The following is a 16,897-nucleotide window of genomic DNA, read 5'->3' on the forward strand; positions in this document are numbered from 1 at the left end:
CAAACTTTAGTGTTGTTCGTGTGATGGTTTGGGTTCCAAAAAGTGGAAACATTTCCTAATCTAGAGTGTCACAGATTTAGTACAGCAAAATTGACAAGGACATTTGGGGCTAAGTGCATACAAGCTGGGTGAAACCAAGGCTTCCCTGGTATGGATGGGGATGTGTTCAAACTGGCTTTGAAACTGAGATTCTCTCCTGCCTACTGCCAAAAGCACAGAAGTAAGCCTTAAAAGCTGCCTTTCCTTCTGCCTAACAAACATCCCGGTTACCACTAGAGGGATTCCCGTTCTCTGTCACCAAGTGGTCTTCCTTTGAAGGAGAGGAACAGATGGCAATTCACTGCTGCTTTTCTCAACTAGATTCATATCTATCTATCTATCTGTCTGTCTATCTATTTATTTTGGTTTTTCGAGACAGGGTTTCCCTGTGTAACTTTGGCTGGCCTAGTACTCACTCTGTAGACCAGGCTGGCTTCAAACTTAGAGATCCGCCTGCCTCTGCCTCCCTAGTGCTGGCTTTACAGCCGTGCGCCACCACCGCCCGGCTGGAATTTTTTTTAAACCAAGGAGCAACGTCCGAAAATCATATTTTTCAGAATAAGGGACCGACAGGAGATGCAGCCCAAGGGTTAACCAGCAAGTGGGGAGATGGTTCATGGGTGTAAACACCTGCAGAAATGCCTTTCTCTTAAGCTAATCGTGAATATGCTTGACTTCTCAAATACAATAAGTTGAAATAGTCACCTAATGTAAACAATTTCATACAATGTATAAAGGAGTAAATACAAGTCTGAAGGACAATTCTGTGTAGGGTGTCGTGGGGACCTTTCATAAGGTGATCTGAAGGTTTTTATGAAGATGCCTCTCAGCAGGAATTATGTGCTGAACTGTCAGTTGATGGAGACCGCCTGAAAGCTTGGCCAGTGGTGAAAAGTCAGCCTCTTTGGGGGTGGGGGAGGTCAAAATAGGAGGTTACTCACGTAACTTTTTTTTCGTTGGGGAGGGAGTGAATCAAAAAGCTCTGTTTTCGGTGGCTGGAGGCTGTGTTTATGGCAGGTGTGTGGTCTGATGGGCCGGTGTCTTAGAGTTGTTCACTTTTTTTGCCTGTCCTCTCTTTCGGACTCGGGACCTCCGCAGAGCTGCGTCCGTCTCCTAGCAGCCCCGTCCAAGCTCACACTGCTCCCGGGCCAGGCAGTCAGGGCAGGGCCTCTCGGCGCTCCGCAGGCCTGCGCTGGCGGGGCCGGTAGACTAGCGCCGAGAGCGCCGAGAACCTTCCCGGGCGGCCAGAGCCAGGCCCCACCCCGCAAGGCCCCGCCCCGCCGCCCAACGGTCGCTCCGGGCCGCCGGCTCCGCCCCTCCCGGCCGCCCGTGATGCGTCTGCGCCTGCGCAGTAGCCTCAGAGCGCCAGGACCGGGATGGCGGCCGTTTTGGAGTCGCTACTGCGCGAAGAGGTGCCGGTCGCAGCCGCCGTGCGGTGGATCGCGCGCAGCACCCCGAGTTCGGAGGTAACAGTGCCGACGCGCCCTCAGGCCTGTCTGGAATGCGCTTCCCGCGGGGGACGCTGCCTCAGTCCCTTCTCCCAGCCGGCCCTGGTTGACGGCCCGCGCCTAGGGCGCTTCTCTGGGCGCCACTGCCGGGCCGCCCACCCTGCGGCCTGAGCGACTGGCGGCCGGGGCTGTCAGCTGACCCTTTCGCCTCGCGACCTCTGCTTCTTCCCCAGGATAACTCCGAGGTGGCCGCTCTGAGCGCGCTTCGGCCTCTGCGGAAGGAATTCGTGCCGTTCCTGCTGAACTTCCTGAGGGAGCAAAGCAGCCGCGTCCTCCCGCAGGGCCCCTCAACCCCGGCCAAGACCCCGGGCACCTCGGCCGCCTTGCCAGGGAGGTCGGGGGCCCCGCCACGGGGTGGCCGTGGGGCGCGCAGCCAGCTTTTTCCTGCGGCCGAGCCCCTCAGCACCACTGCCGAGGCGCCCCTGGCCCGCCGTGCGGGCCGCAGGCGGGGGCCGGGACCGGGGCCGTCCCGCGAACGAGGAGGTCGCGGCCCCGGGGGCCCGGACGAGGGGAGCAGCGGCGAGAGCCCGCCCTGGGTCGGGGGCCGGAAGCCTCGGGGCTCAGGCAGCCCCGGTAGCCCCAGACACTCGCTCTCTGATCCGCCAAACCTCAGCAACTTGGAGGAGTTCCCTCCCGTAGGCACCGTTCCTCCCGGCCCTGCAGGGTGAGAATCGGCCCTTATTGCAAGACATTCGCTAAGGCGGGGCTGGGCGCCCCACAGTAGAACGTGCGATGGTTAGAAGGCTGAGAGGGAAGAAGCTGAGGGGCCGCAGGTGGGGGCGGTTGAAAGGGGCCCTGCTGTTGTGAATGGGCTGATGTGAGAAAAACCTGTGATTACTCTCAGTAGGACGAAGCCTTCTCGAAGGATCAACCCAACTCCGGTGAGCGAAGAGCGGTCGCTTTCCAAGCCCAAGACCTGCTTCACCTCACCCCCAATCAGCTGTGTCCCCAGTTCCCAACCCTCAGCCCTGGACACTAGCCCTTGGGGCCTTGGCCTTCCCCCAGGGTGCAGAAGTCTGCAAGAGGAGCGGGAGATGCTCAGGAAGGCGCGGTATGGCTTTGCCGCCACCTGGGATGTCAGCTTCCCTCTTGTGCGGGACTTGCAGGGATTTTTCCTGAACTTGATTTCTCCCTTGGGGATTCTGGGTTTGCTTCCTGGGCTCTTGATATCTTCTTGGCAGAACCTGAGTATGATTGTCGCTGGAAAACCAGGCGGAGTAATCCTGCCATCCCTCTGTTCACGTAGCTCCACGCAGCTGCAGCCGTCACCTACCCTGGCCTGTCCCATCCCAGAGTTGGGGTCTCCCATCCCCAGTCGGACGGGAAGCCTCACAGCAGAACCTGCTGACCCAGCCCGAGTGTCTTCTCGACAGCGCCTGGAACTGGTAGCCCTTATCTACTCCTCGTGCATTGCTGGTGAGTGAGAGCAGAGGGAGCTGCGGTGGGTATGCTTGCCAACTACAGGGTAAGAGCCTGGTTGTCAGTGGTGCCCAATGTTATGGCTTTTTTTTTTTTTTTTAATATCTAGAGAACCTGGTACCAAACCTTTTCTTGGAGCTTTTCTTCGTCCTTCAGCTCCTTACTGCCCGGAGAATGGTGGCCACCAAGAATAGTGACCTTGACTCAAGTCAGAGCACCCTAGGTCAGTAAGCAAGTCTTATTTTGAGAACTGAGGTTTGCAGTTGGGATAGTTCTAACTAATCATTTGCTGTTGTCCTAGATCCCCTGGAAACGCCCCTGTTTCAGAGCATCCATGACTGCGTCTTCTTTGCAGTGCAGGTTTTGGAGCACCAGTTTCAGTGAGTTTTCCTAGCTGAGGCGGTGTGTTTAGTCTCATGTAGGTCTGCTTCTAGCCATTCGGGATGCATGATTGTGCTTAACACAGATCCTATGGCCCTAGACCTTTTTCACCTATTTTCTGGTTGGTTGGTTTTTTTGAGACAGAGGCTTACTATGTAGCCCTTGGCTGGCCTTGAACTCCCTTTGTAGACCAAAATAGCCTTGAACCTGCATAGATCTGCCATCCTCTGCCTCTCAAGTACTAGAACTAAAGGCACCTGTAACAAGGCTGTGAGTTTCTCCCCTAAAGAAATTAAATAGCTGAGTCTGGTGCCAAGCCTGGATTGCAAGTTAAAAGACCGGCCCAGCCGGAAGGTGGTGGCGCACGCCTTTAATCCCAGCACTCGGGAGGCAGAGGCAGGCGGATCTCTGTGAGTTCGAGACCAGCCTGGTCTACAAGAGCTAGTTCCAGCCGGGCGGTGGTGGTGCACGCCTTTAATCCCAGCACTCGGGAGGCAGAGGCAGGCGGATCTCTGTGAGTTCGAGGCCAGCCTGGTCTACAAGAGCTAGTTCCAGGACAGGCTCCAAAAGCACAGAGAAACCCTGTCTCGAAAAACCAAAAAAGAAAAAAAAACCGGCTCAGGTTGCAGAAAATGCAAAACCAGCTTTGAATCTTAGTGAGATACAGTCTCAAATAATAAATACCAAAGGGGGGGGGGGGACAAAGGGCCTAAGTCTATAAATCAGTGGAGCGCTTGCCAGCCATGTAGAGAGCCCTGTATAAGACGAAGGAAGGGGGGCTGGAGAGATGGCTCAGCGGTTAAGAGCACTGCTTGCTCTTCCAAAGGTCCTGAGTTCAATTCCCAGCAACCACATGGTGGCTCACAACCATCTGTAAGGAGGTCTGGTGCCCTCTTCTGACCTGCAGACATGCACACAGACAGAATATTGTATACATAATAAATAAATAAATATTTAAAAAAATAAAAAAATAAAAATAAAAAAATAAAAAAAAAGACGAAGAAAGAACAGTAATAATTAGACAAGGAGGCTGACTTATGTTTGTAGCTATGTCTATGTTCCTAGCTTGCTCTCTCGATCTCAGCTCCATGAGGTCTTATTCTTCCCCCTTTACCTTCATCAAATTAATCCTTAGCTTATAACCTTGCCATACTTAGGCTTAAACACTGCCTTGTGTGTCAGGTGTACTTTGTACTTGTAGCCTGTGATTCAGTCTCAGTCATATGTGCTCCTGTCTTTGCAGAGTTCTCTCCTACCTGGACAAAGGGACCTTGAAACTGCTGGCTGAGAATGAGCGGCTGATGTGCTTCTCTCCAGCTCTGCAAGGCCGCCTCCGAGCTGCTTATGAAGGCAGTGTTGCCAAGGTAGTCACTCCACTTGGGTTCCTAGTAGCCTAGACGTTTTGTAAATTCAGACAATCTTCATGGTGCTGTCAGGTGGGTTAACTCTGGACAGGAATAAGAGTAAAGTCTTCTAACATGATTACAGCAGGTCTTATTTCCTAATGTTGTTGGTATGTTTTAGGTCTCTCTGGTGATACCACCTTCTGCTCAAGCTGTCTCCTTTCAGCCAGAAACTGACAATCGTGCCAACTTCTCCAGTGATCGAGCCTTTCATACTTTTAAAAAACAGAGGTGAAAAGAAGGGACCTGTTGAGGAGGGAATAGAAAACAGTTTACTGTCATAGAAGAAGGACTTAGGCGCTAAAAGTGGTGGGTTAGTACTGTCAGGCCTTTTCTGACAGTCATCATAAAGCCTGTTGGCTTCATTCTGTTTCATGTCCACAGACCTGAATCCCTGAGCTTAGCCAACCATCTTAGGGTCAACTTTCCCTGTCCACAGATGCCTATGATGTGCTGCTGCTGGGTCTGTAACATATCATCATGTAGAGAACTATGGAGGTTAAGGATGGGCTGTGGGTAGGCCTATCTTAAACCTTCCAAGCAAGGGAAAGTGCTGTGGGAAGTGGGTGAAAGGCAACAGGGATTCAGCTGATCAAGCTTGCATATCTTTCAGGGATGTGTTCTATGAGGTGCTTCGAGAGTGGGAAGATCACCATGAGGAACCCAGCTGGGATTTTGAGAAGGGCTTGGGTAGCAGGATCAGGTGGGTGCTCTGCCCTTGCTCAGTTTGTCTCCTTGCTCTGACAGTGAGCAGCAACCCAGTGATGTTTAAGGTGATTGTTGGGAAGCTTTGCCCTGTGTCTTCCTCAGTCTCTAGTTGTTGGTAACTATCTAGTTGAAAAAGGATTTCTCTCTGTAGCTTGTCATACTCAGTGGCAAATGCTTGGGAAGGGACAAAGCTCATAGATCCAGGCTGCATAGGCAGATGACCAGGTTGTTGACCAAGTGTCCTTTGTCCTTGTCTCCCTCTCACATTGAGCACGGAGTTCACTGTCACTGAGCATGGCCTGAAGATCTGAGAGGGCACTTCTTGGTGGGTTAAGTCTGTCTAGCCTGGAGGAATCTTGGTGATGAAGGGAACACATCTTACTTTCTTCTGTGTGGGCCTCCTGGCAGTCTTCAGTAAACAGCCAGAATATGTTGTTTAATCTCCTTCCCATGTGCTGTATATCTGCCCCTTACTCCTCAGAGCCATGATGAGTCAACTGTCAGCAGCCTGCAGCCACAGCCACTTTGTCCGGCTTTTCCAAAAACAGCTTCTCCAGGTAACAACTGCAGCGGCAGCCAAAAGATGTGGGCAGCTAGATAGATCAAGGCTAGCACTAGGGACCAGGTGGACCACCTGCTAGATTCTGGCTTAATTTAAAAGTTTTCTACTTTTGGTAGTTGAAATTGCCTTCTCTGACCTCATGCCCTTACCTAACCTCTCAACTACCATCCCTTTCTTGACTTGTGCTAAGGTACCAAGAGAGCTTAATAGTCAGGATCCTTTCAAATTCTACTTCTAGTGACCTGAGGTAAATGTTGCTTTGTAGTTTCTGTCTCTTCTCCTTTCAGTTAAGAAGATAAACCCTCCATAGTGCTTGTTACTTTCTTTCTTTCATACCTAAGGTCTCACTCATGCTAGGCAAGTGTTTCCCACTGAGCTATATCCTAAGCCCATTTTTTCCTTACTTTTAGTCTTTCTTTCTCATGGGTTTGTTTTTGTTTTTTATCTCTCCTCCCTTTGTGGACATCTCAGATGTGTCAGAGCCCTGGCAGTGCTGGGGGATCCGTCCTGGGTGAAGCTCCAGATGTATTGAATATGTTAGGGGCTGACAAGTTGGGACGGTTGCGGCAGCTCCAAGAACGCCTTGTAGCCCCTCAGAGCAGCGGGGGACCCTGCCCACCCCCCACCTTCCCAGGCTGTCAAGGCTTCTTCAGGGATTTCATCATGAGTGCCAGCAGGTAAGGTTCTCCTGTGTCACACCAGGAGAAAGACTGAGACCAGGAAAGGTTTGGTTTCCCCAGAGGGCAAATCATTGGACACGTCTGGAAGTGATTTCTGTGTTTGGTCATTTATATTTGCTGGCTCTCACCTTCTGGTTCTTGCACCCACATAGGTAATACCATTGTCCTTTAGCCTCCCCATCTTCCTTGTGAGTCCTTTCTGGGGTACCTCTTCTAATCACTGTTGTTGTTGTTGTTGTTGTTGTTGTTGTTGTTGTTGTTGTTCTTCTTCTTCTTCTTCTTCTTCTTCTTCTTCTTCTTCTTCTTCTTCCTCCTCCTCCTCCTCCTTCTTCTTCTTCCTCCTTCTTCCTCCTTCTTCCTCCTTCTTCCTCCTCCTTCTTCCTCCTCCTTCTTCTTCTTCTTTTCTTCTTCTTCTTCAACATATTTCAGTGATTTTTTTTTTATTTTATCTTTTGCTCTTCCCCCACCCAAGCTTCCATTTTAATCAGCATCTTATGGATAGTTTGAGCTTGAAGATTCGGGAACTCAATGGCCTTCCCCTGCCTCAGCATGAGCCTGGTGATGAAGATGGGGAGTCAGATGTGGATTGGCAGGTTAGAAAACAGAATAAGGGAGACGATGGGATCTGATTGAGGAGGGAAAGGATATATGTTTAAGGGAAACTTAATGGATTTTAAATTGTTCTAGAAGACTTATGCAGAGGACGTTGTTTCGCTTGATTCTTTATGCAGGGTGAAAGGAGGCAATTTGCTGTAGTGCTTCTTAGTCTTAGACTTTTGGCTAAATTTCTGGGCTTTGTGGCTTTCCTACCATACCGAGGACCTGAACCACCCCCAACCCGTGAACTTCAGGACTCTATTCTGGCCCTCAGGAGCCAGGTGAGTGCATGGGAGATCTGGGTAAGGAGGACCTGGGTAGACCAGCAAAATGTGGAGGCTGACTGGTTTCCTTGGCTATTCTAGAAACCTGGCAGGTTAGAGGGTGGTCAGCCCCGTTCAAGGGCCTGCTCATTGACAAAATCCTGGCTTTCTCAGGTCCCTCCTGTCCTAGATATACGGGCTTTGCTGCAGCAGGGATTGTGGGCCCGCCGGGCAGTACTCACTGTACCCTGGCTGGTGGAGTTCCTCTCTTTTGCTGACCACATTGTCCCCTTGCTGGACTACTACCGGAGTGTCTTTACTCTCCTGCTGCACTTACATCGGTGAGTAGAACAAGACTTATTTGCATAGCCCTGTTACTTATAAAGAGGGCCTAGAAATCTATACGTCTTTGTGGTTCCACAACCGTAATGGCCTCAGGAGAGGCAGGACTGTGATAGTTATTTTCCATTCCCTTGGTCCTTTGGCCTGGCAAAGAAGGATGTGAGGTGCAAGCCTCACTGAGATCCTGTTTGTCTTCTCAGTAGTAGTGTGATTTCGGTCTGCTTTTGCGAACTCCCTTCCCAGTGATAGATTTTATTTACTCCCTTCTATCCTTGGCACGAGTCTGTTTATATCCTCTGTTTACCTTGTAGGAGTTTGGTCTTATCGAAGGAGAATGAAGGGGAGATGTGCTTCCTGAACAAGCTGCTACTGCTTGCTGTCCTAGGCTGGCTTTTCCAGGTAGATAGGATGGGCTGGATAGGGTAGTGGGTGACTGCTGTGGCAGGGCAGGAAAGCTGTAGAGTCTGAGCAAGGCAGGGACAGAAAAGGAAGGTTCTGAGAGGGATGGATATTGCTATGGCTTCAGAAGACAACTTGCTTGACCCGAGGCCCCAGTAGATGAGAAAGTATGACAAGTCTCAGAGTGACAGTGGAGCTCTAACTGCCTTCCTCTTACCAGATACCAACAGTTCCTGAGGATTTGTTCTTTCTAGAAGATGGTCAGGTAGATGCCTTTGAGGTGGACACAGCTACTTCAGAGCATGGTTTGGTGAGTGTTGGGGGTCAAACCAGGGTCATGTGAATCCCAGGAATTAATTAGAACAAAGGCCCACCAGCAGACACACTAGGAAAGACTTAAGATGTTTCTCCTGCTTGACTCCCATTTCTGTGCATTTGTGAGGAAAGGGGCACTGCCTTCCCCTTCCAAACCTGGCCTGTTCTTCCGCAGGACAGTGTGCCTGTTGTGGACCAGCAGCTGTTGTATACCTGCTGCCCCTACATTGGTGAGCATCCCTGTCTCCCCTGTGGTCAATGCATGTCTTATCATGGACACCCAAGAAGACTTGACTCCTTAGGACATTGCTCTGTTCTTAGATTCTCTGGGCACTTCATACTCTTTGCTCCATAAAGGCTATGGTGTTTGGGAGAGGGGAGTGGTAATTTTGGAATTAAGACCTTTGAATCCTCTACAGGAGAACTCCGGAAACTGCTTGCTTCCTGGGTTTCAGGCAGCAGTGGGCGGAGTGGGGGTTTTGTGAGGAAAATCACTCCCACTACCACCACCAGTCTGGGAACCCTGCCTCCCAAGACCAGCCAGGGGTTGCAGGTAAGAGCAAAGGGTAGGGAAATGGGGAGGCAGAAGGGAGCCCTCATGGTACTACTACTTCTGTCTCCACCTCCTGCCAGGCTCAGCTTGCCCAGGCCTTTTTCCACAACCAGCCACCCTCCCTGCGCAGGACTGTAGAATTTGTGGCAGAAAGAATTGGATCGAACTGTGTCAAACATATCAAGTAAGAGTGGAATGAGAGCCCTAGTCTTTTTTTTTTTTCTAAAGACTTTTTTTAATGAATTATTTAACTTTATGTGCATTGGTGTGAAGGTATCAGATCCCTTGGAACTAGATTTGCAGACAGTTGTGAGCTGTCATGTGGGTGCTGGGAATTGAACCTGGGTCCTCTGGAAGAGCAGTCAGTGCTCTTAACTGCTGAGCCATCTCTGCAGCCCCAAGAATCCTAGTCTTAATCCCTTATCATTTTCTTCCTTTAATTCTTAGCACCTAGTTGTCAAACTGAGCTAAGAGTCAAGCTAAGAGGGGGAGTCAAGAGGCTGAAATTATATCCTTTGAAGGGCATTTTGACCAAATTTCTCTGTTTGCAGCCCCTTTCCTCTTAACCCAGCTAACTGCCCCCCCAAACCTTGTTCTCTCTGATAAAGGGCAACGCTGGTGGCAGATCTGGTGCATCAAGCCGAGTCACTTCTTCAGGAGCAGCTAGTGATGCAGAGAAAGCAAGGGGGAGACCCAGCCCAGCTGTCGGAATTCTTGTGTTCTCAACTGTGCCCCCATGGGGCTCAAGCATTGACCCAGGGACGGGAGTAAGAACTGTCGATCTATTTGACCCTCCTAATCTCCTGAAGTCTCCTCTTGGTTTTTGTTAACTTTTTGTTTCTTTTGTTTTCCGAGACAGGGTTTCTCTGTAGCTTTGGAGCCTGTCCTGGAACTAGCTCTTGTAGACCAGGCTGGCTTCGAACTCACAGAGATCCACCTGCCTCTGCTGGGATTAAAGGTGTGCGCCACCACCGCCCAGCTAGCTTTTTGTTCCTGAGACAAGGTCTTACTCTAGGCTGACCTGACCCCAAAGTCCTAAGTGCTGAGATTATAGGCATGAGCTACCACACCCAGCTTTCTTTAGATTTTTTTTCCTGTCCTTTCACATTCCTCTTGTTCCATTTCTTTCCACCCCTTCTTTGCTCTGATCCCTTTTCTGAAGGGTATGTGTTTGGGTACAAAGTCCAGATATTAAATTGGAAGGGTGTGTGTAATATAGGGCTTATGGGTGGGTTTCTCCTTCCTCCAGCATCTGTTGTAGGGCAGGAGAATGGACAGCACTTCCTTCTGAGATAGCGTTTTCAGGTCACAGACCTGGTGCTCTTGGACATTTAGTTTGTAAGTTGGTCTACAATATCTAGATGTTGACCTCCTCCTGTCTTTTCTCAGGTTTTGCCAAAAGAAGAGCCCCATTGCTGTGCGAGCACTGCTGCCAGAAGAAACTCCAGCTGCTGTACGTAGGAAGGAAGCCTGCAGCTAGCAGGCCAGTAGGCATGCATGCATGTGCTCCTATGTGTACACATGCACCTGTGTGAGGCTGCTGTAGGGTAGGGTGGGTCTTGAACTGTAACACCTAATGTTGTACCCACCTTCTCAAATCCCTGACTCAGCAGTCCTTCTCTGCCACAGGTTCTAAACAGTGCAGAGAACATTGCTGTGGGGCTTGCGACAGAGAAAGCCTGCTCTTGGTTGTCAGCCAACATTACAGGTGAGGTCTAGGAAAGGAGTAACTGAAACTAGTTTTTAAAGGTAGACGGGCAGGGTATTGAGCAGTTTGTGGGAGATTAGGTGAGCCAGTTAGAACCAGTGAAAGGTGTGGGTTGTCATGGCAAGCCCATGCAAGGGGACACTCTAGTGACTCCATTCTTGTTCTCCCTCTGCCTGGCAGCGCTGATTAGAAGGGAAGTGAAAGCAGCCGTGAGTCGCATGCTACGTGCCCAGGGTCCTGAGCCAACTGCCCGGGTGGAGCGGAGGGGCTGCTCCCGAGCCTGTGAGCACCATGCTCCCCTCCCCTCCCACCTCATCTCCGAGATAAAAGTACACAGCTACCCTACTCCCTTTGGCTTTCCCACTCCCTCTCCCTGCTTCTTGTTTTTTTTTCATATTGGCTTCAGGATTTGTATAGAAGCTTTGTGTGTTGTCTGGCTGGTTTCTGTTTCTTGCCATACTGAATGGGATTACATAGAGCAAAGCTGAATTGGTTTTCCTAAGACTTTTGTTCTAGAATCACCCCAAAAGTTAGATCTAAAGGGTTGTTTTTTGAGACAGGGTACCACTATATAGCTCTGGCTGGCCTAGAACTCACTGTGCATACCAATTTAACTTCAGACGTACAGAGATCCACCTGTGTCTGCCTTCCCAGCACTGGGATTAAAGGTGTTATGTCACAACAGGCCAGATCTAAAGTTTTTAACTAAATGCATCTTACATATGTGGTAGAAATGGCTGTAAAGTATAGTAGAAAAATGGGGGAGGGGGCATTTCAGTGTCTGGATGTGGTTTCTGTACTATTCTTCCATGTGGGTGATAATGGTAGCTATTAAGCATAAACTGTCCATTCTAATGAATAATGAGACTTGGATTCTCAGCTATTCTGGAGGCTGGGGCAGGAGGATCACAGAACTAGGCCAGTCTGGTCAACTTAAATAAGACTGTCTTAAACATCTATAAAACAAGTAGATAGTGTAAGCTTTACATATTATCCCTTGGTATAAGGGTGGGGTACTGACTCTATTATAGAGGAAGAATCAGCAAAAACAAAAAACATGATCCAAAATGATTTGGTTTTGTAAATAAAAGTTTTATTGAATGCAGTCATATCCGTTTGTTTATATGACTGCCTTTTTGGTACCAAAGCAGAGATGAATGGTTGGAGCAATATTTAGGCCTTGAAACTCCCAAGGACTAAAATACTATCTAGTGGTCTGGGAATAAAGATGTAGAATAGAGAGTAGAAAGCAAAGTCCATCGGTGGGGACTGTAGGAAGGAGAGGGAAAGGTGTCAGGCTAGATAACACTTCTCGATATGCAGAAGATTTCTATTTTGAGATGTCTGAGAAGGTGTTAAGACTCTAGATAGGACAGTTTCTCTAATGTTTTAAGATGCCTTCTGGGAATTGGTTAGATAATTTTGTCTCGAGGTGAGTAACATCTTTGGAGCTCTCTGGCAGCACACAGTCTGTAGGCTTAATCACTTCATCTTCTTCCCGGGTTGTCAACATAATTGTTTATCCTAGCTGTGCTCTACTGCCTGAGCCTCAGCCCTAAGAACACCTTGACCCAGTTGCTTCACCCTATTGGGCTCTGTTTTCCTTCTGCCTCTCTCCACCGGCTGGTTTCCATCCCAAACCAAGTTTCTGTCAGCCTGGCATAAAGTCTCAACACTGCTCTCTACAGGATGTGCTCTCCCTGGCTGCGGGGCCTCGGGACCCGGAGGAGGGAGTTTCCCCAGAGCATCTGGAACAGCTCCTAAACCAGCTGGGCCAGTCACTGCGGTGCCGCCAGGTGAGATGTGGCATGAGCCACATTGGCTTAGGGCCAGTCCTTAGACTAGTAAGAATGATGTTCATGTCTCCCACTTTTCCCTTATAGTTCCTGTGCCCAACTGCTGAGCAGCATCTGGCCAAGTGCTCTGTGGAGTTAGCTTCCCTCCTGGGTATGGTTCTTTTCCATCAAACCCCTCATGCCACATTCCTCAAACCCCAGGGTTAGATACAAACAAGATTAAGAGCATGGGGCATGCTCTTCTGCCTCCATTTAAACTTTCTCTTTCTGTAGTTGCAGACCAGATCCCCATCCTAGGGCCCCCAACACAGCACAGGCTAGAGCGAGGACAGGCTCGAAGGCTTCTGCACATGCTGCTTTCCTTATGGAAGGATGACTTCCAGGGGCCAGTTCCACTACAGCTTCTACTCAGCCCAAGAAATTTGGGGCTTCTGGCAGATACTCGGCCAAGGGAGGTAAGTCAGGCACAGGTCCTCTGTCTGTAGTTTTGGTTTCTTTTGGGGTGGAAGGTTAGATATATTTTGTGTACGAAGTTTTTGCCAGCACGCGTGTATGTGTACTGTGTGCATACGTTTTGGGATCCCTTGGAACAAGGGAGGCTATGAACCACCATGTCAGTACTGAGAATTGGACTTGCCAAACAAGCGCTCTTAACCTATGACCATCTCTCTAGGCCCATGTATATGGATTTTCAAATAGGATCTCACTCTAGTCCGCAGCATTCTTCCTGCCTCTGCCTCCCAGGTGCCGATTACAGATGTGAGCTATCATGCCTACCTAGCTCCTCCACTCGTGCTGTGTGTTAAGGGGATTCTGTTATGTGTGGGGCTGTACTTGTTAGTGAGCACTGTTCATGCTAAATCTGAAGGTCATTAATTGGATAAACTAGGAGGGTACTGGGCTTCTAGAATTTCCCTATCTCTAGCTCCCCCAGCACTCAGGCTACAGATAAACACACACACAGGTTTCCAAATGCAGGCCATTATGTTTGCACATCAGGCACTTTACTGAGCTCTCTCTTCATCCCTGCAAGTCATGTTCTTAACATTGTTCAGTGTTTCATCCCAATTTTTTTTTTTTTTTTAAGACAGGGTTTCTCTATGTAGCTCTGGCTGTCCTGGAACTTGCCCTATATACCAGGGTGTTCTTGAACTCAGAAGTCTGCTTGACTCTGCCTCCTAAGTGCTGGGCTTAAAGACACATGCCACCACCATTGCCCAGGTGCAGCAAGTGCCTTAACAGCATGCCGAGCCATCTAACTCCAGCTCTTTTCTCTTGGGACTACTGTCCAGTCCTCAGTCTCTACTGTTAAGAGTACTGTGTGTGGTCTTGACAACTTTTGGCCTTCTCTGTGGTGTTTTGCAGTGGGACCTGCTACTATTCTTACTCCGGGAGCTGGTAGAAAAGAATCTCATGGGACAGCTGGAGATAGAAGCTTGTTTGGGCAGCCTTAATGAGGCCCAGTGGCCAGGGGTAAGGAATCTTAATCTCTTTGTCTTATATGAAGAGAGAAAATGTCTCATTTGTCCTAAAGATTGCCTGTGTACCTCAGGCTAGCCACAAGCTTGCATTCCTTCTGCTTGCTGAGTGCTGGGATTTCAGTTGTGGGCCCATCATAGCTGGCAGCTACATGCCAAGTGTTTCCAGTATTGGGTTTGATCTGTGTGGCTACTTTGCGAGACTCAGAAGACCAAAGGAGAAGGACGATTGGAAAGCAGCACAGCACAGTGAATATTTAGGACTTGAAAGTCAGATTGTAGCTTATGTTTAAAATGTTCTTGTGATTGAGAGCAAAACAGTATCCATAAAATAAGATTAAGACTTTGTGCCTCAGCTTCCTGTCAGAGTCCACTTTCCCTGTTAGAACTTAAGCCTTAGCTTGCTAGTCTGAGCAGTTTCTATCAATTTTTTCATAGGAGGCATTGGGTGAAATACCTGGGTTGTCAGTCTCTCCACTGTCTGTGAGAGCTTGTTTGGGACTTACCTTAGAAAGGGCAGACCATCTAGAATTCTTTTCTCTTAACCTTTCTACTTGTTTCAGGACTTCTCAGAAGAATTATCAACACTATTTCGCTTGTTCTTAGCTGAGCCCCATCTGCTAGAACCCCAGCTAAGAGCTTGTGAACTTATGCAACCAAACCGTGGAACAGTGCTGGCCCAAAGCTAGGGCTGGGAAACAGCCCTCTTGGGCATGACTCCAGAACCTGCCTCCTGTGCCTCAGAAGGAGGCTCAAGAGCCCACTGCACACCTTGCTGGGGCAAGAGTGGCCATACCTGTAATCAGGCTTACTGCTTCTAAGTGAAGGAAGTGTGTAGCTGCAGAGCATCCACAGACAAGGGCCTCAACACCTGAAGTCTAGAAGAAGGAGAATCGGATTCAGAGTCACAGTGGAAAAGCCTAGGCTCCAATCCTGGAGCAGAAGGAAGGCTGGCGTTTCTCGTTCGGATGCTAAATGAAATGCATGTGTGCTGGTCAGTGCATTTCAAGCCTCAAGTTGCTGCTATCCCAGCATTTCTTAAAACTTATTCTGAGAAATCTTGATAGGCAAAGGACTGCTTTACTTGAGAAAGTTAACAAAACATGGATTTGGAAGTCAACATTTTCTCACCTACAGAAGCTGGACTGTCACCCTACCCCCAAATACTGACAGCCTATTAATAAGGTAGGACACACCTATGTGAAACTTGGTCTTACGTGGACCTTCACCTCTTTGCAGGGACTTAGTCCTCAGACCAAGCACGGTATAGAAAATTAGGGGTTTTGGGTCTTTTATAAATAAAACTTTTAACAAGGTCTTGATGGCTATTTTCCCCTGCTTTTATCCCCTTTCTGAAAGCAGGCCTTGTGCATTGCAGTGAGTGAACTGCCTTGTCTCTTCATGATGTTTGATTCTTTGATGCTGAGACCCAGTCTTAGAGATACAGTCTGCTATGAACTACTGCCATCTACTATCGACATCTTCCCTGCTGCCTAGGCTGGCCCACGCAGCTGGCAACTTTGGTGATATCTGTATTGTTGACCCTGGAATGTCTGATTTATCTCGGAACTTAATTTTGACCAAAAGCAGTCTTCTGGGTTATAGTTGTCAAGACCTCGTTTCTACAAATGGGCAGGTGATTTTTAAGAAATTATTTTTATTGCACTTAGCATGTCTGCACATAGGCTATGGCACACTTCTAGAGGTCGGAGAACTTCTTGGAGTCAGTTCTTCGATCCCAGGGCTTAAATTCAGGTCATCAGGCTTGGCACGAAGTCATTTTGATAGCGTCTGGAACCATTGATTTAAAAAGAAGACAGTATTTTGATAATGTGCTTTATCCCTAAAAAATAGTGGCTTTTTGTTTTGGGAGTAAGACTTGGGCTTTAATGGAAGTATCAGAAGGTTCTCAGTGATAAATAAATCTTGAAGCCACATGTAAAATATTTGTATGCAGCATATCTTAGTTTGCTGCTGTCAAAAAGGCTTCTGACCTAAGGAAAGTTAAGCTTCTCTAAACTTAAACTCACTTACCCATTGGTGAATCATCACCTTCCCTTAACTCCTTTTTATTAAAAAAAAAAATTTAGCCGGGCGGTGGTGGCGCACGCCTTTAATCCCAGCACTTGGGAGGCAGAGGCAGGCGGATCTCTGTGAGTTCGAGACCAGCCTGGTCTACAAGAGCTAGTTCCAGGACAGGCTCCAAAACCACAGAGAAACCCTGTCTCGAAAAACCAAAAAAAAAAAAAAAAATTAATGTACATTGGGTTTTCCCTGCATGTATGTCTATGTGAAGATATCTGATCCTCTAGAACTGGAGTTACAGATAGTTGTGAACTGCCATGTAGATGCTGGGAATTGAACCTGGGTCCTTTGGAAGAGCAGCAAATGCTTTCAACTGCCAAACAGCCCCTGCTTAACTCCATAAAATGCTTGAGCATCAAAGTGTTTTTCCAGGTATAGGATTTGGCCCAGGGGCTTTGCCTCACACATTAACCACAAACTTAGACTGCTCAGTTCTGTCAGTACTGGTATCAAGCCTAGAGAATTACTCTACCACTGAGCTTCAAGCCCAATAGACAGTCATAAAATTTTCTTTTTCTTTTTCTGATCTTAAAGGTCAGTATTATAAGGGTGTGGTTGAACCACAGCCCTGCCCCAGAAAGCTGTGAGCCTGGTAAAGGTGAGCAGTAGGCTAACAGCCAATTCTTATATTGTTTGAGAAAGCTGCTTGTTCAAATTGCAG

General features: G+C 48.6%; 2 protein-coding genes across 8 annotated transcripts in view; one reads left to right on the forward strand and one right to left on the reverse strand.

Annotated features, from left to right (window-relative positions):
• The first annotated feature begins 1,403 nt into the window (after nt 1-1,403).
• Nucleotides 1,404-16,031, forward strand: Cdan1 (codanin 1). 7 transcript variants are annotated; one of them, XR_009057702.1, is made up of 28 exons: nt 1,404-1,505; nt 1,721-2,211; nt 2,392-2,963; nt 3,076-3,189; nt 3,268-3,346; nt 4,591-4,711; nt 4,872-4,981; nt 5,364-5,453; nt 5,940-6,015; nt 6,492-6,697; nt 7,173-7,293; nt 7,432-7,578; nt 7,735-7,901; nt 8,214-8,301; nt 8,522-8,611; nt 8,792-8,846; nt 9,036-9,169; nt 9,250-9,353; nt 9,778-9,936; nt 10,559-10,622; nt 10,799-10,877; nt 11,058-11,206; nt 12,566-12,673; nt 12,761-12,824; nt 12,947-13,128; nt 14,039-14,146; nt 14,715-15,336; nt 15,511-16,031. XR_009057702.1 is itself a non-coding variant. In XM_057780403.1 (28 exons), the coding sequence occupies exons 1-28, from the start codon at nt 1,416-1,418 to the stop codon at nt 14,838-14,840; spliced, it is 3,699 nt and encodes a 1,232-aa protein (XP_057636386.1). In that variant the 5' UTR covers nt 1,404-1,415; the 3' UTR covers nt 14,841-16,031. The 7 variants fall into 7 exon arrangements, 4 of the variants coding, with proteins under 4 accessions (XP_057636386.1, XP_057636388.1, XP_057636384.1 ...); XR_009057701.1 differs by having other exon boundaries at nt 15,514-16,031; XM_057780403.1 differs by having other exon boundaries at nt 2,392-2,598; nt 2,794-2,963; nt 14,715-16,031.
• The window catches only part of Stard9 (StAR related lipid transfer domain containing 9), a 92,208-nt gene continuing 91,138 nt past the window's right edge, over nt 15,828-16,897 (reverse strand). Inside the window, exon 17 of the transcript XR_009057700.1 lies at nt 15,828-15,942. The gene's annotated coding sequence lies outside the window, so the exon portion shown is untranslated. The remainder of the gene's footprint in view (nt 15,943-16,897) is intronic.

This window comes from Chionomys nivalis, chromosome 9, assembly GCF_950005125.1.
Source record: "Chionomys nivalis chromosome 9, mChiNiv1.1, whole genome shotgun sequence".
NCBI classification, from domain to species: domain Eukaryota; kingdom Metazoa; phylum Chordata; class Mammalia; order Rodentia; family Cricetidae; genus Chionomys; species Chionomys nivalis.

Bases quoted from the DNA above. Each gene is read 5' to 3' on its own strand.
- Cdan1 (XM_057780401.1), top strand. From the start codon at position 1,416: ATGGCGGCCGTTTTGGAGTCGCTACTGCGCGAAGAGGTGCCGGTCGCA. The intron at 8,302-8,521 runs GTAGATAGGATG...TCCTCTTACCAG, and splicing joins TCCTAGGCTGGCTTTTCCAG to ATACCAACAGTTCCTGAGGA. The intron at 12,825-12,946 runs GTATGGTTCTTT...CTCTTTCTGTAG, and splicing joins GGAGTTAGCTTCCCTCCTGG to TTGCAGACCAGATCCCCATC.